At 41.2% G+C, this 24381-nt stretch overlaps 1 protein-coding gene across 5 annotated transcripts in view; it reads left to right on the forward strand.

The window, feature by feature from the left end:
• Positions 1–24381, forward strand: part of Rmdn2 (regulator of microtubule dynamics 2) — a 64431-nt gene that overhangs the window by 22001 nt on the left and 18049 nt on the right. For 3 of the 5 annotated variants that reach the window (XM_029531484.1, XM_029531486.1, XM_021218230.2), the window contains exons 3-8: positions 4902–5076; positions 6298–6400; positions 13222–13282; positions 20319–20394; positions 21425–21502; positions 24057–24155. In XM_029531484.1, coding sequence (XP_029387344.1) covers positions 4902–5076; positions 6298–6400; positions 13222–13282; positions 20319–20394; positions 21425–21502; positions 24057–24155 — 592 coding nt within the window. The remainder of the gene's footprint in view (positions 1–4901; positions 5077–6297; positions 6401–13221; positions 13283–20318; positions 20395–21424; positions 21503–24056; positions 24156–24381) is intronic. The other 2 variants (XM_029531485.1, XM_021218231.2) reach the window with 1 other exon arrangement.

Raw genomic sequence — 24381 nt, forward strand, 5'->3', positions numbered from 1 at the left:
TTGGATATTCTAGGTTTCTGGGCTAATATCCACTTATCAGTGAGTGCATATCAAGTGAGTTCTTTTGTGATTGGGTTACCTCACTCAGGATGATATTCTCCAGATCAGAGGCATGGATACAGAAAATGTGGTACATTTACACAATGGAGTACTACTCAACTATTAAAAACAATGAATTTATGAAATTCTTAGGCAAATGGATGTATTCCTTTCTTTCTTACGGTATTAAAATGCATCACCTGACTGGTCAACAAGGCTTCTGCTGCGAAGTCTGCTAACGGTGACAGCCTGTGACATGTGCTGAGCTGCTTTTGACTTTCTTTCTTTCTTTCTTTCTTTCTTTCTTTCTTTCTTTCTTTCTTTCTTTCTTTCTTTCTTTCTTTCTTTCCTTCTTTTTAAATCACTTTACATCCCAATCATAGCCCCCTCCCCCCTTCTCAGTCCCACCCTCACAAATCTCTCCCCCCATTGCCTTCTCCTCTTCTCAGAGAAGGAGAGTCTCTTTGGGTACCAGAGCACCCTGAAGCTTCCAGTCCCATCAGGTGTAGGCACAACCTCTCCAACTGAGGCCCAACCAGGCAGTCCAAGTAGGAGGGAAAGGGATCCAGTGTCAGGGTACAGAGACTTAGCCCCAGATCCACTTGTTAGGGGAAACACATGAGCACCAAGGTGCGCATTTGCTGCAGATGTGCAGGGAATCTAGGTCCAGCTCCTATGTGCTCCCTGGTTGGTGGCCCAGGCTCTGTGAGCACCCACGGCCCCAGGTTAGTTGACTCTGTGGATCTTCTTGTGGTGTCCTTGACCCCTCAGACTTGGCTCACTCTATCCTCTAATCTTCCACAAGACTCTCAACTCTGCCTGGTGTTTGACTGTGATTCTCTGCATCTGCCTCTGTCTACTGCTGGGAGACAGTTATGCTAGGCTCCTGTCTGCAAGCATAGCAGAGTATCATTACTAGTGTCAGGGGTTGGCTCTCTCACAGGGGATGGGTCCCAAGTTGGGCCAACCATTAGTTGGTTGTTCCTTCAGTCTCTGTTCCATCTTTATCCCTGCACATCCTGTAGGCATGACAACTTTTGGGTTGAAGGTTTTGTGAGTAGATTGGTACCCTCCTCCCTCCTCTGGAAAATCCTGCTTGGCTACATGAGGTAGCCATTTCCGTCTCTATATCCCCCACTGGTAGGAATCTAAGCTAGAGGGCCCCACCATAGACTCTCCATATCCTCTCCCATCCTGGGCCTCTAGCTAGTCAACAGAGTTATCCCCTCCCCAATTTCCATTCTCACTCCCAGGACTCTCTCATCACCACTCCCCCATTAACCACACACCTGATCTCTTTCCCTGTTCCTCTCTTCAGCCCCTCTCTTGCTCGGTTTCCTCTTCTCATCCACTTCCAGTGACTATTTAGTTTCCCCTTCCAAGTGAGATTGGTGCATCCTCCCTTGGGACCTCCTTCTTACCCAGATTCTTTGCTTCTGTGGATTGTAGCATGGTTATCCTGTACTTTATGTCTAATATCCACATAAAAATGAGTAAAAACCACACCTGTCTTTATGGCTCTGGGTTACCTCACCCAGGATAATATTCTCAAGTTCTATCCATTTGCCTACAAATTTCATAATGTCTTTGTTTTTAATAGTTGAATAGTATTACATTGTGTAGATGCATCACATTTTCTTTCTCCATTCTTCAGTAGAGAGTTGTTTCCAGTTTCTATTACAAATAAAGCTGTTAGGAACATAGTTAAGTGTGTATTCTTGTGGTATAGTGGGGCATCTTTGGGGTATATGCCCAAGAGTGGTATAGTTGGATCTTGAGATAGAGCTATTCCTAGTTTTCTGAGAAACCGCCAAATGGATTTCCAGAGTGGTTGTATAAGTTTGCACTCCCACCAGCAATGGAGGAGTGTTCCCCGCACTCCACGTCCTCACCAGCATGGGCTGTTACTTGAATTTCTGATATTAGCCATTCTGATGGTGTGAGGTGGAATCTCAGGGTCATTTTGATTTTCATTTCCCTGATGACTAAAGATATTGAATATTTCTTTAAGATCTTCTCAGCCTTCTGAGATTCCTCTGTTGAGAATTCTCTGTTTAGCTCTGTGCCCAATGTTTTAATTGGATTATTTGGGTTGTTGGTGTCCAACTTCTTGAGTTCATTATAAATTTTGGATATTAATCCTCTGACAGACGTAGGGTTGGTGAAGATTCTTTTCAATATGTAGGTTGGTCTTTTGTCCTATTGACAGTGTCATTTGCCTTACAGAAGCTTTTCAGTTTCATGAGGTCTCATTTATCAATTGTTGATCTTAGAGCCTAAGCTATTGGTGTTCTGTTCAGGAAACTGACCCCTATACCAATGAGTTCAAGGTGCTCCCCACTTTCTATCCTATTAGATTTAGTGTATCAAATGTTATGTTGAAGTCTTTGATCCATTTGGACTTGAGCATTGTGCAGGGTGAGGTTTAAGGATGTGTTTACACTCTTCTGCATGCTGACATCCAGTTAGACCAGCACCATCTGTTGAAGGTGCTTTTTTGTTCCTAATGAATGATTTTTCACTTCTTTGTCAAAAATCCTGTGTCCATAAGTGGTGTGTGGGTTTATTTCAAGGTCATCAGTTCGATTCCATTGATCAACCTGTGTACTCCTATACCAGTACCATGCAATTTTTATCACTATTGCTCTGTAGTACAGCTGGAGGTCAGGGATGGTAATCCTGTCCATAACTACTTTTATTGTTCTATGATTGTCTTAGCTGTTCTGTTTTCCCCTCATATGAAGTGAAGAATTGCTCTGTCTGTCTAATTTGGTTCTTTTTCCTAATGTGCATTTCTTTGTGTTTCTTTGTTTCATGTGTGATTTTCTTCTTTTATCCTTTTATTCCTTCCTTCTTTCCTTAGCTTTTTTATTAAATTTAAGGCTATTGTCTTAAAATCTAAGCATGCACCGCTTTAGCTTCTGTGTTTGGAGATGTGTTCTTTTTCTTTAAATTAACTACCTTTCACCATCTCCTTGTATGCTCACGGGTTTTGTTGAAAATTGAGAATTTGAAAGAACATCCAGGTCTGTGAACTGGCTCCATGTTTCAGAAGACCCTCTGTGATCAGCTAAAGTTCAGGGTCTTTTCGAGTCTTTTGGAGCGTGTATTTCTTACAGGTCTATGTGCTTATTGACTTGCAGGTTTTCCACTTCTTACCATGTGCTCAACCTTCATTTTTCTAAGAGTCTTCTTGAAGACTTAAACATTCTGTTTTATTCCTTTGCCCACTGCCCTCATTCCCAGGTACCCCTGAGTCCACAGTCCCCTAATTACATCCTTATGCCACATTACTGCTTTCACCATCTTTCAACCTTTCCTAGCCCAAAGTTCCAAAGTCCTCCCATTGTCTCCCCCAAAACACATGTTCATGTCTGTCACAGAAATAGTCCACTCTCTGGTGCCAATTTCTGTCTTAGTTAAAGTTTTTATTTCTGTGATAAAATACCATACCCATAAACAACTTGGAGAGGAAAGAGTTTATTTGGCTTACACTTCCGCATCACAGTCCATCATCAAAGGAAGTCAGAGGAGGAACTTAGAGGCAAGAGCTGATGCAGAGGCCAGTTAAGTGCTGCTTACTAGATTGCTCTACATGGCTTGCTCAGTCTGCTTTCTAATACCATCCAGGATGACCAGCCCAGGGATGGCACCAACACCCACAATGAGGTTGACCTTCCCATGTCTATCATCAAGAAAGCACTTCACAGGCCATTCTGGAGGGACTATTTCTCAACTGATGTTCCCTCCTCAAATGTCTCTGGCTTGTCATGATAACATAAAAGTAGCCAGCATAAATGGGTAGTGCTAATTTTTAAAAACTAAGACAGTGGGAGCCACAAAAATGGCTCAGTCAGAAAACTGCTTGCCACATTAACATGAGTTCAGATCCCAAGCACCCAGTGTAAATGCTACCACAGCCATCTGTCATCCCCGCACTGAGGGACTGGAGACAGGTGGGACTCAGGCACCCTCTGTACAGCCAGTGTAGCTACTAGGTGAGCCTCAGGTGAAGTAATCCACACTATCTCAAAAAACAAGGTGGAGAGTGACTAAGGGAGATTCTTGGTGTCAGGTTCTGGCCTCCACATACCATTCATGTGTACCCCATTGTACATGTGCACACGCACATGAACACATACACCACACACACACACACACACATTAGAAGATCATGTTCAACTATAGAAGAATACCTGAACATGTGCTAATATGCACATACACATTTTTGAGTGCCTGCTGAATTCCTCCAGCTTGCTGTGATCTATAACAGCATCTAATGAATGTACTTTGGCTACTTAGCTCTTCTGTTAGTGAACTGTACATACCACTAAGAAGCATGCGTTCTAGTGGAGCTGATTCTGAAAAAGTAGATGACGAGCACATGCAGTGTGGTCATTATTGATAGCATATTAAAGAGGATATGTGCTATGGAGGAAAAAAAAGTGTGCGCATATCAAGAAAAGGAAGAAAGATTCAGGGTTGTAGAATTGGGTAGAAAGATCTGGGTGGGCCACACTAAGAAAGGTGCATTGCTGCAGATGTTAGCCAAGAGTAGAGGTTAAGTCTAGGGGAAAGAACATTCCATCAGAGAGAGCAGCAGCTAGATGCCTTGAGGCTGAAGGGGCCGGTGCCTGAGGAAATTGGTCAGAAATTAAGTCACAGAACTATTAGGGTTGGCATGTGATTGTAATTGCCCAAGTCCTTGTAAGTAGTCAGCTCTTGGCCTTTCAAGGTATAACAATGAGTGCTGTGACATTTTCTAGCACAGAGTGGAATAATTCGACTTGAATTTTCAAAGGATTGCTCTGGTCATTATGTGTAAGTCTAAAGGGAGTTGGTGGTTGTTTCTGCCATCTTAGGTATATTACAGCTAACACTGACACAGAAGAACAGAATTTCCCGTTCCCTAAGGCTCTTAACACACACATAGAGGAACTAAAGTTGGATGTCCTCCTTCAGAAGGTAGACCATTTGCGGATAAATGAGTCTCACAAAATGGAGAGTTTTGAGCTACTTTGTGACCACAAGGAAAAGGTAAGAGCTGTGTGGCAACGAAATGTTCACACAGTTTTAAATTTTATTGAAATAGCACCCTGCTCATATTGAAACTACAGCACCGTGTTGCAATTCATAGGGAGAGAATAAGGATGTACTTTTATAAAATGAGTAACTGATTAAAATTACAGTTGAGTTAATTGGGTTTATCTAAGGTCACAAAAACCAACCTGATACAGATTTACTTTGATTTTATTAACTTGGATATTTAATATGTGTTTTGTGACATGAAGAATAAGACATTATACCTGGGCATAATGTTTTCTCTGGAAAGAATAAAAAGCTTTTTAGATTTTCCTTTGTTTTTGTTTTTTAAGACAGGATTTCTCTTATGTGTCCCTGGCTGCCCTAGAACCAGATCTGTGGGCCAGGCTGGCCTCAAGCTCACAGAGATCCACCTGCCTCTGTCTCCCAAGTGCTGGGATTAAAGGCATGTGCCACCACACCAGGCTACGTTTCCTATGTTGCTTTCAATGTAGTATTCATATTTAAAGCTATTTCTATCAGTAGTCATTCTGCAGTGTTTAATATTGGACTTGAGTTCATTAGTCTCACCATCACAACTGAAAGAAAGGATATAAGGGCTCATGAGAGCTCGGGGAGAAATAATGTCTCGTTTTTACCCATGACAATCTAAGCCTTCTTGGCTAGAAGAAGGCTTAGCAACTTCAATACACTGTGTAAAACATGTGAACCCAAACTGACCAACACATAATATGCAAATATCCTAAAGATCAGACTATAGTGTATGAAGATGTGCAAGGATTATCTGTCAATAAAAGTTTTAAAAACTTTTAAAATATCTACAATTATAATTGCATCATCTAGGTAAAAATTGTAATGTCTCTTTGAGTATATGTACTTCAATTTACAGACACTACTTAATGCTCAGTAAGCTATTTACTATGCTGATAGTAGATAATTTACAAAGGACAATAAGAGAGGATACCTGGTCCAGGGGGAATATGTAGTTATATCTGTATAATATTAAATGATTTAAGATCCAAATGTAACACTATATTTGGTCATATTTCTTAGTCATAAATATTTGGATTTAAAATGTTAGATATCTATAGTATAAATCCAGTCATCTATAAATACTGCTATACTTGCCTAAAGTTTTTAAGGTACAGTGAAAGCAATTATGGTCAGTCTGGACAAATTGACGCATTAATCGAGTGTGCGATGCTATCTTTCCAGTTTAGTGAAGAGATAGAGTTTCTGTGGCGCCTGGCCCGAGCCTATGGAGACATGTATGACCTATCTACAAGTACACAAGAAAAGAAACATTATGCTAATGTTGGTAAGTAATTTGTCAGTACTGGGTGTTCTCAGGCGGCATTGTCTTCCACGATAAGCCATCAGTGGGTTTAATACAAGCAAAATCATCTATGTTAAAGACTCAATCCATTTCAGTGTATTCTGAGAATGAAAAACTGTAGACGGCTTCTGAACAAAATGATCTTCTGGAACTAATGTGTGTGTTCCTTTAAAGCAACTGAGCTAATAATATTAAAGCAGGGAACTGGAGGAAAAAGACTCTGATTTCACTTTTTGAGTTTATGATATCACAGGAAGCTAAAACACCTGTGATAGCATTTGAGATGCAACACTGAGCCACGGAGGAGTGTAAGTATCTATCAGTTACCCTCACAACTCCCTTCCTACGGCATGGTAGGCCAGGAACACATAGAAATAACCTCTCGGTTGTCAGGGATTTCCTAAAGGCAATACCTTAAACTGTCATGTATACATTTTGCATACATTTGAAATTTTCCACAATAACAATAAAAACCAAGGAGACTGTCAAATTATTGTTATTGGTTGCTGTATTTATGTTTCATTGGATGCCAGAATACTTTTTGCCAAAGCTCCTGTATATCCATCTCTCTGAGCCTCAGGTTTTATTCTCCTTTCTTCCAAAGCTTTCTTTATTCCCGACTTTTCTATGATAGTATAAGAAGGAAATAGCAAGTAAGAACTCCTCCCATGCTAGTCTGACATCTTTATTTCCACGAAGGACAAATAATTAGAATCTGCGGTAGCCTTCCACCACTAGAAGATTTCCTCGCTAAGTGTCCTCTCCACGTAACTATTTCCTTCCGGAAAGCAGTTTTCTGTAGCAATCCAGCTGTCAGGCACTATCCATGGGGGACTTCTAGAAAAGAGATTAATTTCAAGGAAAAGAAAATTTCAACCAGAGCCTGAAAGGATTTGTATTCATATCTGCTGGGGGGGGGGTAATAAAGCAAACTGATGTACAAACTGACACTCACCAGCAGTAATGTCTTCCTCTTGGGTATTCTGTTAGCAGATGGGATAAAGAGCACAAAGTACTGGAGGGAAGCCTCTGGCTTTGCAGGGAAGGTGATGAAATTTTAAGGTGATGCTATTTTAAGACTACAGGGTTTGTATAAAGAGAAGGAGGAGTCGATAGCAGGAGCTAGAGGTTCATGTGGGGAAGTCTTCTTATGGACATAACAGTTCCCACAGGTAAAATTCTCGAGGCTCTGTTTTTAAATTGAAGGAGAGCTCAGGTGCGTTGTTCTTCTAGCTTTAACTATCAACTTGATGAAACTGGGAGTTGTCTGAGAAGGGATCTCAGCTGAGGGATTTACTAGATCAGATTGGTTTGTGAGCATGTCTGTGGGGATTGTCCTGGTTGATAATTGGTGCCAAGCCCTGGGCAGACAGTTCCAGACCGAACAAGACAGGTAGATAAGCATGGACCGGCAAGCACGCCGTCAGGTGGCATCCTCCATGCTTTGGTTTCTGCTGCTCTTCCTGACCCTGGGTAAGTTCGTTTGTTAGAAGTAGTGTGCGGGATGGCCAGCAGGCCTGCACCTGAGTTCCTGCTTGAGTTTCTTCTGTGACTTTCCTCAGTGACAGTCTATGATGAGTTCTCCTCAGTCCCTTCTGGTCATGGTATTTGACACAGTGACAGAATGAAGCTAGGACACAAATTGATGGACGAAACAGAGAAATAGGAAAAAAGGATGGAGATCTATTGGCCAGAGTGCCCCATGGGGTTAAAATGAGAAGAAAATTTACCGTGTCACAACAAGAAGAGGGCACCATTTTCATTCACACAGAAGGAATGTATTCAAATACTGAAGTAAAGCAAAAAGGATCACTTTTATTTGTACATTTAAGAAATTACCTCAACATGTTAGTGTTTGGGAAGAGTGCTAAAATGAAGTGTGGCAAGAAAGGATGAGGAGAGATGCAAGAAGGGACTTATGAGTGTGACAATGCCACACTAGAGAAATAACTGTATAAAGGACCAATGACTAAACATCACAATTCAGCTCTCCAGTAAATATTATTTGAGGGCTTCTACCCCACCTTAGATCATTTAGTTCCCAAATTTACACACATACACACACACACACACACACACACACACACACACACAATCTTTATACTTATAATAAGCCTTTAAGCATTAGAGCTGGGCATATATCAACCCCTTATGCTAGTTTGTTTACTTCTCTGTCAGTAACGTCAAGATTTTACTTGCCATGTTCCGCCTTTGCTGCTCCTGCTCCAACAGGACATCCCTCATGGCCATGTGTTCATGATCCTCCTGTCCCGTGGCACCTTCCTCCTTCCTCCTCTTCTCCCTCTCCTTTGGTCTCCCCTCAGACCCCAATCCCAGGAACTGAAGCCCCACCCACCTCCCATGCCGAGCTACACGCATCTTTATCAACCAATGGTTTTAACTTAACAAGCATGGTCTGTATAACAAAAGGCAGCATACCTGAGAATTCTGTTGTCTTGAGGCAGCTAGACCTTGGGATACAGAATTTAGCATTACAATACATAGCAGCACACCAAACCTCAACATTTCCCCCCTTTTGTCTAAATAATAATGAACAACATAGAGTGGGACAATTATAAAACAATAATGACAATTATTAGGTAAGAGTTAAACTTAAAAGTCTGTCTGTTTACATGTGGCAATTTAGATAAAGTATTCTATCATCTATCCTATCTTGGTGAGTTTAGAGTTTTATATCTAAATCATTTTCTATCCTAATTTGTATTACCATCCTAAAATCTTCTTCTTAGACTTAGTACATCTTAAATCCTAAACATCTCAATTATATTAGGACTATGACTATCGAGTCTCCAACCCATTAGAGACCTGAGAAGGAATAAATATTACTTTAGTATACAGGAAGTGCAGGGACACAGCTTCCAAAAGTTAAAGAAATGACAGAACCAGCTGACTGCCTGAGACAGTCCCCAATATTCTCTAAAGCATTGGAGCATTGTCTTCAGCTTTCTGACCCAGAAAATCTGACAGGCCTTAGTGAAGCAGGGATTGTGAAGGACATGCTTATCCTGTCTTGGAAGAGCTTGGCAATTGAGTTCCTTGTGTCTGTCCATTCTGGACAGCATTCTGTCTGCAGATGAACTCAGGCAGTTTTCTTTGCTATGATTGAACGACTCCATATGGGGGTTCTTCGATGTTCATCATCTTTGAAAATGAAAAATGAGGTGCTCTCAGACATGCCTCAATATCAAAAGGGCCTTGATTAATAAAAACATCTTTAAATTCCATATTGTACGAGTCCCTGAGATTTTTGATAACTATCTATCTATTCATAGCATATCTAAACAACATGGCCATGACAGCTTACTAGAGGCAAGGAAACAATGCCTGCCTCTAGTTATCTATTGTCTGTCCAACCCAGGATGCATATTTCTGTGATAATCCAGACTATATCTGACATGGCCAGTAACTTGCATTTCTCAACCATCCCCAAGAGTTTGCAATAGCAGATATTAAAAGGACTGGGGGTAACCCTTGTATTTTTAAATGAATTGCATAGGCATAATACGTATACAAGAATTGAAGCATGCATACCTTACGTTATAACAAAACTAACCTTAAATTTTGTATCAATATACAATGAAAACCTTAAATCTGTATCAATATCTGAACATATCCATATCAATGTAAACAAAAATAGCCTCATTTGAGAATAGCAATAGCTCTAAGTTGAAGAAAAGATTCAGTAATCTACCCTTTTATTCTATTATTTCTATATGATAATTCTGTTTCCCCTTTTTTTTTCTCAATCCCCTTCCCTTTATCTAAGAAAGATAGAAAGATAGAGAAAAGGAAAGGAAAGCTAGAAATCCCTGAGTCTAAGCTCCGTATTTTGTTTCCTTTGTCCAAGACCATAACTATTTGTAACCATCCCCTTAAATGACAATATACCTAAAACTCATAAAATGACCAAAACTGTCCACCCCATCCTAAGAAAATGGGACCATGGTCTCCTGAAATTGCTTCCTGCTGACTTAGGGCAAAGAATTCTTTTGTGGATGGGGAGGGGCAAAGGAAATTGGGAAAATGTTTAAGTCAAAAGGAAGTAGCTGGCATCACTTGTTGTCCAGTCTCTATGCACTGAGAAAGTTCAGGCTCAAGTGAAGTCCTATATGGATCAGTCTGTAAGGTTGGACAAACCCAGGTCATCAGGAGTCAGCAGCCCTCCCTGAAGCTGTTTTGAAAGCAAATCTCATGCCATGTGAGGCAGGATCAGGTGTCCCAGCATCCTCCAGGGTGGATATCATTACTGCGGCTTCCTCCACTGTCACTTTCTGAAAACATGATTTCTCATAAGTAATGCGTAGTTCAGTACCAACAATTCATGAAATGTGCAAGATGCATAGTTGTGCCAAAGATGGCCTTCTGCTCTCCATCTGAGAGATGACAGACATCTGTCTTTCTTTCTGAACTAGTTGATTACATGACTAAACTGCAATATAAGACTCCATTTGTGCCACCTGGAAGGATGATATGTAATAATAAGTCATGAAAATTCTGTAGCCAAGATTTAGCACTATTCCAGCTAAGCTGAAGTTCCAGTTGAAGTCAGTTTCAGAGTTGTTTCAATAGAGGGTTTAGCATTGTACATTACTGGTTCATTCTTTTGATTTTCTTCTTTCTTTCTGCAGCCTAGATTTTCAGATTTTATCAGTTTGGATGGAATCCAAAGCTCCGCCCCTTTTTATGTTAAATACAAAGCTTCTCTCCAACATAACACCTCTTGTCTAACAGTTAGAAGTCATCATTAGTATAGATGGAGCCCGTCTAGCAGCCATGTTTCTATCCAGGTCCACTCCATTTTGTCCATTTTGATCTCTCTCAAAGAAAATGTGCAACATCACCACTACCACTGTGCATATAACCCTTTTCATTTTGATAATTCAAAACAAGATTGGTGGAGCCCAAATATCCTCCTTTACAGTGACGTGCATCTATGATTTCGTATTGAGAAAGGTTTTCTCTGTGTAACCGGGGGTGACTCAGGTTTGTTCTGTAGCTCAGACTGGCCTCAGACTCACAGGAGCCTATCTGTCTCTGCCTTTGCTTCCCAAGTATGGGAATCAAAAGCACAAATTTATTTAGTTAGTATCTGCGTACCCTTGAAAATAGTTATATCATTTTTATCTCCTTCTCCGTTCTTTGGAGATTACCTTTTATGTGGATCTACCTATCCCTTCCATTTTCCTCTTTTAAGTTAACATTCGACTTTGTTTCAACTCCTTTCAGTCCGGGTGTGCTTGCTCAGAGGTCGTGGCCTGGGTTGTGTATCCCACACCAGGCTGAGCGGCCATCACTTCTCCCGTGGGAGCCTCACGTTTCAAGGAGACACCTTTCAAGTGTCCAGAGTAGCATGACACCCTACCTCAGAGAGGAGAGCAAACCCGGTCTGTGCCATTTTACACTAAACCAGTCTGTCAGTGTGTCCTGTTGGATGAAATGATAGGGTATCACGTTTAGACCTTAATTGGCATTAACCCTTGTCTTTTTACATTTAAAACAATATCACACGGACTCCAGGACATGTAGATTCATTTGATTTATTTATCTCCTCTGACAAAATACATTTGTATTCTGTATTGCCAAGTTGATAATTAACATGCCAAACAGTTAGTAAGCTTAACAGTATTATTTTTGTTCTCTCCCGTGCTCTTAGGATTCCTTAGTTGGATGTTTTTCTTCTCCTGGAAAGATAAAAGCAGAGTCCCACCCTAAGCCTAACTCTGGGTCTTTATATTGACCAGCAGAATAGATCTTTCCTGGGGGGGGGGGGGGCATCCTTTTTGGCAACAGAAAAAGCATTATCTTTTAAATTGAAATTATAAACCTTATGTGGATAAATATACCTACATTACCCTTTCTCTTTATATAAAATTAAGATTGACATGCATTCATCTTTTTAACTTACTAAGGACATTTCTACTTATTATTAAGCAAAACCTTACATAGTATCTTTAAGGAAAGCAATGTGTCACTTTGGACCTTAGGCTGTCCTTTGTAATCAGCTTTATCTTAGCAGGGAGTCCCACCCTGACTTCGCTGTGTAGACCAGGATGGTCTAAAATCTACAGAGATCTGCCTGACTCTGTCTGCTGTGTGCCAGGGTTAAAGGCATATGCCACAGCCACCCTGCTCAAATATTTCACCTCAATTTCAAATCATTATAACTCTTTAATTCATAAAACAACAAATTTGAACTGGACTGACATTCTGAATTTACTTAAAATCTTTTTTTAAAAAATCTCCTATGTTTTAATAATGCCAAATAATAAAAAAAAAATCCTTGCTGATAATCCTTGAGGATAATAGTTTAAGGGCTCCATTTATTCCCTGAACCCACTCTTGCTGTGAATGAGCAGGCCAGCTCCCTGGCTGGTCCCCGCCCTTCACAGTCTGTGCTCTCTTGACTTTACCCCGATCAATCAGGTTTCCTGCTTATGGACCTGCTGTGCAGTGAGGACTTAGGGCCCTGGAAGTCATGGACCATGTCTAACATGGCGTCTTACCCCGAAATGTTCACACAATACAGCAGCTGATAAGCATTCAGCAAGTGATGTCTGAATTGATTACAAGAACTGTCCGTGGAAGCTGGTAAAATGTAGATCAAGAACCAACTCCCAGAGTAAGCGACTGACCCTGGGGCTGAATGTCCTCCTCTAACAAGCGCAAGGGGGACAAACACTTTCCCCCTCAGGACCCTACTTAGGAACCACTGTCTTGACTGGAGACTCCACTTCCTACCCACTCCTATAATGACCCTGAACTTCAGTCTCTTTGTCTTTCAGGAAAAACTTTAGGAGAGAGAGCCATTACCAGAGCGCCCATGAATGGACACTGCCATCTGTGGTAAGTATGTGGGGTCCCTGCAGCCCTACCTCCCCAGTATGCATGCCTCTCTACACTGCAGGGAGTCCTTTTTTATTAGATATTTTCTTTATTTACACTTCAAATTTTATCCCCTTTTTTGGTTTCACCTCCGAACCCCTCCCCCATACTCTCCCTCCTCCCCCTGCTCACCAACCCACCCACTTCTTCCTAGTCCTGGCATTCCCTTACACTAGGGCACAAGACCAAGGGCCTCTCCTCCCACTGATGACCAACAAGGCCATCCTCTGCTACATATGTGGCTGGAGCCATGGGTCCCTCCATGTTTACTCTTTGGTTGGTGGTTTAGCCCTGGGAGCTCTGGGGGTACTGGTTGGTTCATACTGTTGTTTCTCCTATGGGGCTGCAAACCCCTTCAGCTCCTTTGGGTACTTTCTCTAGCTCCTCCATTGGGGACTCTGTGCTCAGTCCAATGGTTGGCTAAGAGCATCCACCTCTGTATTTGTCAGGCACTAGCAAAGCCTCTCAGGAGACAGCTATATCAGGCTCCTGACAGCAAGATCTTGTTGGCATCCATAATAGTGTCTGGGTTTGGTGGTTGTATATGGGATGGATCCCCAGGTGAGGCAGTCTCTAGATGGCCTTTCCTTCAGTCTCTGCTCCACATTTAGTCTCTGTAACTCCTCCCGTGAGCATTTTGTTCCCCCTTCTGAGAAGGACTGAAGCATCCACACTTTGGTCTTCCTTCTTCTTGAGCTTCATGTGGTTTGTGAATTGAATCTTGGGTATTCCGAGCTTCTGGGCTAATATCCACTTATCAGTGAGTGTATACCATGTGTGTTCTTTTGTGATTGGGTTACCTCACTCAGGATGATATTTTCTAGTTCCATTCATTTGCCTAAGAATTTCATAAATTCAACACATTGCTATACTGAACTGGCCAGCCACGCTCCCTCACTTGCTCGCAGAAGACAAAGGGTAGGGCTGCAACTACCATGATTACATTTGTTCTCACGTTTCTCCTTAGATTACGCTCTAAATCTGAGTAGTTCCTGAGAATCTAACAAGTCTCATGCCTTTCAGGATAAACTATAATTAAATCTAATTAGATAGACCAGGTTTTCGAAAACATATACTAAAATTATAACATGTTTATGAGCAAAATGTGGGACCAGTGTTCCAAAGATTGGAAGCATGAAGTCATTTTTCTTTAACCTGATGAGTAACAGGAAACAAATTTCACAGGTCAAGGGGAATCCAGTCTGTGAATTAGGGCACAAAGCTGCAGAGGCTTGGGTGGATGTAGGATGGGGAACTTTGGAGCAAAAAAGGAAAAACACTTCATGGTTCTGGCCAGAGTTTTTTGTTTTGTTTTGTTTTGTTTTGTTTTGTTGTTTTAAGGGAGGCGTCCTTCTACAGTGAAAAAAAAAAAGAAGAAAAGAAAAATATATTGTTTTAAATTATCCTTCCTTTTATTTGTTGTTCAGTTTTACATTTTTAGATTCTTAGTTGTTGCCACCACTGATGGCTTTGTTTCTCTCCCAAGCTAAATGAATATACAGTTATCCTAGATACAGCAGAAAATTAACGTATGGTCGTTTCTTGAATGTAGGTGTCTCAGTTGGGGGTTTACTGCTGTGAACAGACACCATGACCAAGGTTACTATTATAAGGACAATATTTAATTGGGTCTAGCTTACAGTTTTAGAGGTTCAGTCCAGTCTATACAATCCAGTTCAGTCCAGTCCAATCTCTCAAAAAACAGCTATCTTTTCGCTGTCCCCAAGATCCCTAACAGCAAAGATGTCTGTTTACTCTGTCATCAGCAGGGGGCGCTCCATTCACAAGGACTTGCTTTAACTCTCTGAACAAAAATCCAGTAGTTTTTTTTTTGTGTGTACTCCAATTTCTAAGAGACACATGCCAAAGTTTGAAATAAGCTTTAGGAGCTAGAACATGTGACTCGCTCCTCCTCGGCACGCCATACATTGGTGGTAGCCCCTTGAAGAGGCTGCTTCAGAGTGGGAAGGCAGCTCTAACGTTGGTGCTTCAGTTAAGGCCGGAGGAGGGGGCGACCGAGAAGTGAACCCACTGGTACGGACTTAAAAGGTCACTGCAATGCGTAGGAGTCTTGGGTTTTATATCTCTACCTGGTTTGCCTAGATCATCTTGTATACTTTAAAATTGGCATGCGTGTTAAAGCACTTCTGTCCCTTCACTTTGAGGAGTACCTGAACCGAGTTTCTGAGTTACTGAGAAAGCTATCCTCCCTCTTCATCTTTGAAACTGGGTGCCTGGGGCCTGGTCAGGCAGATCAGGGTGCAAACAAACACTCTGTTTCCCCTTGACTGACTTTCTCTTCTCCTCCCGACCCCTCCTTCCGAGGCCTTACTTTCACTTCCATTCCCTCTTCCTATTCGTCTCCTTTTTCTGCTCTTCCATCTGTCCAGCAGTCCTCTGGACCCATGAGCAATCACATGAGAAATATACACTGTCTTCAGTGAGGACCTTTATCAATGTGAGTTCTTAGTTTTCACAGAGAATGTCGGATCTTCTCTGCCAGCTCTGTAGAACCTGAGCCCTGGCTTGCTACAGTAGCCGGCACTGAAGTCCCCCGCAGGATGCGGCCCACTCCGCCTTCCCTTAACCTCCTCCACTCTCTCTTTCCATTTTTGTTGTAAATCTAATACCTGGATAATGACAACAGGACTTAATTCGCAGAATAGGTTAAATCATCACAAAGTAATGATCCAATTGTTTCGAGTGATTTTTTTTAAATTCACTATCAATTTTTTTAAAATGTTAAAATCAATCCAATCGATGGAAATTTAATAAATTTTAATGTCAGTTTAACATTCACTCTCAAAATGTTTTCTGTCTACTCAATAGAAAGGCCTTCATTCAATCAAATATTAAAACTTATTGTGGCAATGAATGAAAAAGAATCTTAATCTTTGACTTTTGAAATAACACGTGGATAAATTGATCTCATAGCTAGCCCTGTTGCATGTAATTTTAAAATGTATGCAGTTGCAGGTGCCGGCCACGGTCTCATCCAGCCCCCACAGCTAGCTTTGTCAAACCACTAATGACTGCCCTGCAGCTATGTCGTTCTCCTAGCCACCTGAGTGCCGCAGACAACCTCGATATTTTAAAAACCAGCCAGATAACAGAACTGCTGGGCGAAGAATTTCTTATCCCATCCTTCTTAGCTTCCACAGCCACTGCAGGCTACAAACTATCGGTCCCCAAGAGTTCCGTGCTCCACAACCTCATCCAGGTTCCTCTCCCTCTCTCTCTCTCTCTCCCCTCCTCTTCCTCCGGGGACCCGGAAATCCCACCTTATCCTTCACCCAGCGATTAGCTTCTGCCTTCTTTATTGACCAGTTAAAATGGGGAGAAGGTTCACATTGAATTGCCAAAGTGGGTGATCAACTCCTCTTCAGGGCGGGGCCCCTCTTGAGGAAGCGGAATTAGCATCAAAATACAAAGAGCACAGGGAGACCCACAACAGACCCTCCCAAGGTTGAGGGAAAGTCTTATTCTTCTGGAAGTCTTTCAGGGTAAATTAATAAAACTTTTCTCATTCTGTCAACAAGAATGGCAAACTGAGCTATGAAGGCTAAATCCACTCAGCTGTTTTTCTCAAAACAAATATTCATTGGATAGCTGGGGTTATTGGTCAGCTTAGGAAAAACTTCCCTACTGTAACTTTAAGACTACGGGACCATTCTATAAGATTCTGTTGCCTTTATCATACCAACCTAAAATACACTGGGATCAAGATAATAAAGTATATTTATAATATGTTGGCCAAATGGGTTTGGCTGTAGGTATAAATATATCTCTCATGTGAGTCATGCTCTATTGTGGTCTACTGTTTATGAGTTATAGCTACACATCTTATAGCATATGAGTCACACAACAGTCTGTTTCTGTGTGTGTGTGTGTGTGTGTGTGTGTGTGTATTAGGAAGCAGAGCCACACAGTGAGTAGAAAAGCAGAAACTAGAACTTAGATGATGTGTTCTGATGTCTTCAGCCATCCTTCTATTCCAAGAGGCTGCTTCTGATCCCTACTGTGTGCACAGTGTTAGTGATGAATCACAAATAGGCAGGAAGTGAGTGGGGTTGTGTTAGGAGTTGTTGAAATGATATGACTGTCCCTTTTAATAGTATATTCAATATCAATGCAAATATATACGTGTGTGTGTGTGTATACACACATTATATATAAGCAAGTCTTATGAAAGCAACAGTACTTCAAATAACCTCTAGATGGAGGTAATTCACCATCATGTAAAGTAACTTATTCAGGATTCCCATCAGACTTGAGTTTGAGAGATAAAATATTAAATTACATTTTAAAATGATCACCATAAAAATAATATACACATAACTAGAGTTGATTAGAAGAAAGGAGATGGCAAACGAGCCTTTGGGGGAAAGTGAACAAGTGACCTTGGAGTTTATGGCTCAGAGGAAAGCAAGCAATGTCTTAGACTCAGGACAGATTTCAGAACAGGTTATACCTGTCCTAAGTCCCTAGGGGTATAGTATTTGAAAGAATAAGAGTACTTCCTATAATGTTTATAATTCATGGAATTTCTTTGTCTTTTCTCTTCACTCATAGTAACTTAGAGGGATTGGAAACACTCCATAGTCTATAAGTCTTTGGAAGGAATGATGCAGCAGAATTTTAGGATTTCAAAAATATTGAATTGTTGCATAAACAGTCAACTTAGGCCTTTGTTTCTTAAAGACATAAGGTAAATAATAATAGGAAATACGAGGCTCCAGTGGTAAATTCTATCACATGTTTAAGGAAAGAACACACCACATTTCTGCCAGCTCTTCCAGAACTCCTCTATGTAGCCCAGCACCACTGGTATAGAACTTGTTTTAAAATGTGGTAGCAAACTGAATCGCAACGATGTAGGGAAAGCATACACAGTAGCCATGTGGGATCTTTCCTGGGCTTTTGAGAAGCCTGTTTGACATGTAAAAATCATTTAGTACATTAACGAACTGAAGAGGGAGAAAGATCATATGCCGACGTCAGTAGATACAGACAAGCACAATGGACAGACAACTATTATTCATGGAGAGTAAAACAAACAAAACCTCTCAAAAACCAGAAGAGTGGGAACTGCCTCCGCTTAGCAAAGAGCAAACCCCAGAGCAGCCATGGCTAACATCATCGACAAAGCCACATATTCGTGGGAGATGAGGCAGGGTTAGGAGTATTCCTCACACCATGGCCTTTCTGGTTCTTCTGAGAGTTCTGGCAAATCAAAGAAGGATGTGAGAGAGACAAATCAATAAGGAAGAACTTGACTCTTTGCTGAAAATGTGACAGCCTTTACACCCCTAGAATTTAGTCATCAACACAAGATTGCAGGATACCAAATTAATGCATAACACCTAGTATATATACTAGGGATATGTAATTGAAATTTAAAATTAAAATACATTGCCATTTGCAGTTACATGCCCCCCCAAACTCAAATATATAGGTTTTAAAATACATATAAAATATGTACAAGATCTCTATGAGACAAACTGCAAAACTCTGATAGTGATATGGAGAACTACGTAAGTGGAGAGCTAGTTCATGCTGTGGGTACATAGCCCCAGAATTGTCAAGATGTCACTTTTCTCAGTATAATCCAGAGATTCACTACACCACCAGCCAACATCCTGTCAACTTATGTGATATCATGAACACATTTTATATGGAGAAATAAAAACCCCAAGTCAGAGCTGGAGGAGGGGGCGAGGCTGGGGAGCAACGCTTCGTGACTTAAAGGCTCTGTGCACTAGCCCAGGTGCAGCAGTGACCCTGGGACCTTAGGCCATGAGCACAAGTTCCCAGAGGTGAGGTTAGAGCGCTCTGGAACAGCGCTCATTTAATATCCAACCTCTGGGTTCAGAGGAGTGAAATCCAGTCTCGTTTAAAGCATTTGATCAGTGATCAGCCTTACTCTAGGTTCTCCGGTCATTTCTAATAGGCTGGCTTGATCGTTCTTCCTGCCGAATATGCGTGGTGGGTTCCATTGGCTGGGAAGAGAACAGTCACACTGAAAGGGGAGTTTCACTCATTGTGAGTGAGTGGTTGACTTCTGGCTCTTGTCTTTTGTCTCCCATGTAACAGTAATAGTGTTACTGTTCCAAGTTAAGAACTTGCCCAATCATTTTTGTACTTGGAAGGTATGCTCACTCAGAGAAACGATCAAGATAGCACCCAAAACCATATGCCCGAGCTCAGTTTTTAAAACGATAAAAGACTATCACACTCTTAGCATAGTTAAATGTGTGTATTTAGCGTCAGGCAGCAGCATCCTGATGTCCTCTGGAGACTTGCACAGACAGAAACGGGTGTGAAAAACAATGTATCCTCAACTTTCAGAGTAAATAAGCCAGTTGCTGAAGAAACACTGTGTCTAATCTACAGTCAAATAACCATTTCTGTAAACGGCTGTCTTCCCAGGTGGGGGGTGAGGAGATCAGTCATTCATAGGATGGCTGTACCCTTGTACTAATGCATTGCTTAGGAGGGAGAGAAATAGAGAATTTTTCTTGAAGCATGCCTTAGTTGATTTTAACCACGATAGTTTTTTTCAATGACATATAAGAAGGTCAGGAAATTTTTGAAGCGGCCATGGTCTTTAACTACTGGTTTTAATATGCTTTCATGGTTATAAATCTGTTAACACTTCGTTATCTATTTTAGTGCATGATTTGTCTTTTTCTGAGAGCCCAGCATCTGGTGCTGGCTAAGAGCTCCTACTGCCAAGCATCGTTCAAATCGCGTCACATTCTGTGGCTTGTTTTCTCTCACCATGTGTAAGGGACAATGTTCCTCTTAGCTCCTGAAAAAGCCGGGTTCACATTAATGTCAAATATCTACTTGTAGGGCCCTTGCATCTCTGTTATTGCTTCTGCAAAACATTCACTAAGTGCTTTAGAGACATATTTTAAGTGTTATGAGATCATGGCGTTTGATGAAAAGTTGACCTGACAGCCTCTGGTTTTTTTTTCTCTCTCTCTCTTTCCAGGTATGCAGTTTTGTGTGGTTATGTATCTGAGTTTGAGGGCTTGCAAAACAAAATTAACTGTGGACATCTGTTCAAGGTACAGCTTCATTTCACTAACCGCCATGAGATGACTCGGCATGAGCACTAGGGGTTTATTTTGATGTTTGAACAACAGAAAATGAAATAGCTAATGCTGTAGCAAAAACAATCAAACCATTTGGGGGAGGAGTGTGTAAATATTTTCCAGGATGGCACGAGATAGTACCCGCATAGATGAGTGTTGGCCTTTTTTCCCTCCAAGGATGGATGATTGGCCCTTTGGTCGTGAGCTCACTGACATATAAAACATGGCTGAGATAAAGTAACCACTAATCTCTCCTTGCAGTGCTCCCCAGGCTTCTCAATGCCACTCCCTTTAATATAGTCGTTCCTCATGTAGTGGTGACCCCCAGCCATAAAATCCTTCCGTCGTCGCTACTTCATAACTGTCATTTTGCTGCGGTCATTAACTGTTATGTAAATTTCTTAGATCAGGATAACACTCTGCAACCCCTGGTGGGGGTCATGACCCACAAGTTGAGAACCACTACCGGCCTATGCGGCAGGCAATGAAAAACAAAGGGTCGGGCCTAAAGCTTAAAGTTACTACGGTGATGAACAAAATGGGCAACTTGCCTACATAACCTTGCACTATTGCCGTTGGTTTTCGTAACCCACTAACTAATCTGACTCAGTAATTGTGGTGGAAGAAATCGGCTCTTCCCTGAGTCCCAGCTTCCGGCTCTCACTCTGACAGTGCTGGAGAGGGTCTGGGGTGGGTGCGGATCCCTGGCCTCTCCAGAGCTGCTGTTTTCCTTACCTAAATCCTGCTCCCTGTGACATCTGGTGTACGTGGATGTATGCTAGTCTCACTGAGGCGCGTTTCACTGAGGCGCTGAGCACACTTTTAAGCATGGCCTCCTCAAGTCCCAGTCACAGCTTCAGTTCCACGGGCAGGGGATTTGGTGACGTATTGCTAAGATTTAATTGTGTTCACATTGTCAGACAACTGAGTTCCCTGGGCTTTGTCAAGGCTCCGTTTAGCCGTATCTGAAACTAGATGACTTTTCTGTGAATTTTTTTTTCAGAAGCATCTAGAAGTAGCCATCCAGCTTTTGCCTGAAGAACCCTTATTATATTACCTCAAGGGAAGATATTGTTATACTGTAAGTTACTGTCTTTGCTTGGAACCCTTACTTGAATACCATGTGGACACTAGATACATTTTCAACAGCCTTCTCCCTTTTTCATGATTTGTACCTATTGCACACTAGAGTGGGCATTGCAAAGTTAGTTGTTAGTGTATGATATATGTTTTGAAATTGAATATTGATTTTAAATTATATATTATCACTTATAAGCTTACATTTTGTGTATTATATTTGTATTTGTGTGTGTGTGTGTATGTGTGTGTGTGCGTGTGTGTGTGTGTGTGTGTGTGTGTGTGTGTGTGTGCAGTTCTTATCTTTCCATGGAATTGCAGAAGTCATACTTTGGGCTTTCTCAGGTTGAGATCAGCTATCACACATGTTTTGTGTACAAATGTACCAGCCATGGTTCTTTGGGAAGATCTACTTTTATTATCAGCATTATTGTTCATAAATTATATGTTTAGTTATTGGCCCGAAAATGACTTTGGTTTCTGCTGTAAAATACCTTTTCCCCCTCTTCCTTTTCCTTTTAAAATTTCAGTCTGCTAAAGATCAAACTCAGAACCACTTTCCACTTTCTACATAAGTGCTTCACCACTAATCTGCAGTCCCCCCAAATTTTCAGACATGATAACAGGCAGGGTTCCTCTAAGAAACTTAACTTGATGGGATACTAGCCATTGAAATAGCTCAAATATGGGCAGCTGGTCAGAGGAAGGCCCAGTGTCTTAAATAATACATTAGTTTACAGAAGAGTTACAGAATGAGAAATATGTCTAGAGCAGTGCATGAGAAAGGTACAGTACACCTGGCTACAATTTGTAAAGAAATTAGAGGGAGCAAAAGCAGGAGCCTTCTCATTAGGGGACCGGAGAGAAGAAAGAGGCTGTCTTTATTGGAGTCCACTGTATGCCATGTGTGCATTTTATGAGTTATATTTCTTAAAAATAAAATATAATTTAATATGAACTATAAAAATATAAATGCATTTAATCTGTTTTAAAGTACAATTATTTCTAGAACTATAGGGTGCAACTATGCAAAAATAAAAGCTTAATTAACTGTGAAAGAATTTGTAACTTAATACACTCCGAATACCAGACTCAAAACTATAAAATAAAAACTGACCAAAATATGCATATATTTGCAAACTGAAAAAATCCTCGTAGACTTCACATGCTTCTTGATGGGGGTGGGGGGTGGGCATGTATGTATACATGTGTGTGCATGTACTTACAGGGCCAGAGGTTGACATCAGATGTCTTCCTCGGTAACTCAGCCCCTTATCTTTTGAGGCAGGATCTCTCTCTGAGTCTGGAGCTCACCAATTCTGCTAGACTGTCTGGGCAGCAGTGTTCAGGAATGTCTTGTCCATCCAAACCCTCACCCCGATGCTGAGCTCACACAGTGCTGAGCTCACAGGCAATGGTTCTGTCCCTTACCTTTTACTTGCATGCTGGCCATGGAGCACAGGTTCTTCTCTTTGCACAGCAAACCATCTTCCCAGCCCCTAACCTGCCTTTATTTGATAACTAAAGGATCAAGTATATATATATATATATATATATATATATATATATATATATATATAATAAGCACTTAATAAGCATACCAAATTTTACATTTAATAATGTTTTTGAATGACTGAACTTCAATTCTGCCATCAACCAGATTAAAGCAATGTTAGGTTAAAAAAAAAATCACAAAAGGAAAAAAGTGGTGTGACACACTTTTTACAATGGTTTAAAAAAACAAACTTGAGCAAATAAATAAAACTGTATAGAAATGTCCAGTTTTGTCAGCACCACGGACTGAGCCCAGAGCCCCGCGCATCCCCAGCAAGTGCGCACACAGGCGCTGCATCCCTGGCTCCACAGGTTCAGCTTCGGTTCTTTGTTTTCTTTTGTGTTTTGCTTGTTGGGTTTTGGGGGATTTTGTTTTGTTCTCTTTCTTTTTCTTTTAACATTTTTACTAGAAAATCACTACCTAAAAATGTAGAAGTAGGTTGAGAAGATTTCACTGAGAGAACATTGCGCTTCATCAATGCCTTTGACTAGCATTTCGGGAATATGATACATGCCCAATATTCATATTTGTGGAAAATAAAGCAAAAGGCAACATGAAATGGAATTTGATTACTGTTTTCATTATCTGAGCAACTCATACCTGCATGCTTTGTTCAGATCAACCCTATCCTTCCCTCTCCACTTTCTCTTCTAACCTTCCTACCCCTCTTCCTCCCAACTTCAAATGCTCCTTTTCTTTAAACCCAGAGTCCCCTTAGTGCTGCCTGTGTGTGCATGGGTGTCAGGCCATCTACAGCCTCTCGGGCCTAAGTAGTGAAGAAGTCGTCTCAGCCCTCTGAACTCCCTCTAGACCAAGACTCGTGTTATGTATCCTTATCCAAGGAAGCACTGACTTGGAGGATAGCGTGCAGTGGGCATGAGTAGCAGAGGCAGGTTGTGTGTTTACCAACATCTGTTGTATGCATGTACATATATGCTTACACATGGAGCTAACTAGAGAGACATCATCCATTTCTAAGAGTGATATTCCTTTGTACATGCAGGTCTCAAGACTCAGCTGGATTGAGAAAAAAATGGCTGCTACTCTGTTCGGAGAAACGCCATCTTCAACGGTTCATGAAGCTTTGCTCAACTTCCTTAAGGTGTGTTTGCCTGTCACGTGTAATTGCTTTGCTGATAAAACTTTGAACAATTAAAGGCGATATTGCACATATCTAAGCATGTAGTATGTCTACCCACTAAATTAACTTTCTAGTCACCTGGTCTCTGCCTTACTCTGAAACCGTTAAGCAGTGTTTCTTGTCAGCTCCCAAACTTGACGCACATGGGATTTCCAGTTTCCAGCTGGTGACGTCAGTTATTTTGTTG

This window comes from Mus pahari, chromosome 18 (assembly GCF_900095145.1).
Source record: "Mus pahari chromosome 18, PAHARI_EIJ_v1.1, whole genome shotgun sequence".
Classification (NCBI taxonomy): domain Eukaryota; kingdom Metazoa; phylum Chordata; class Mammalia; order Rodentia; family Muridae; genus Mus; species Mus pahari.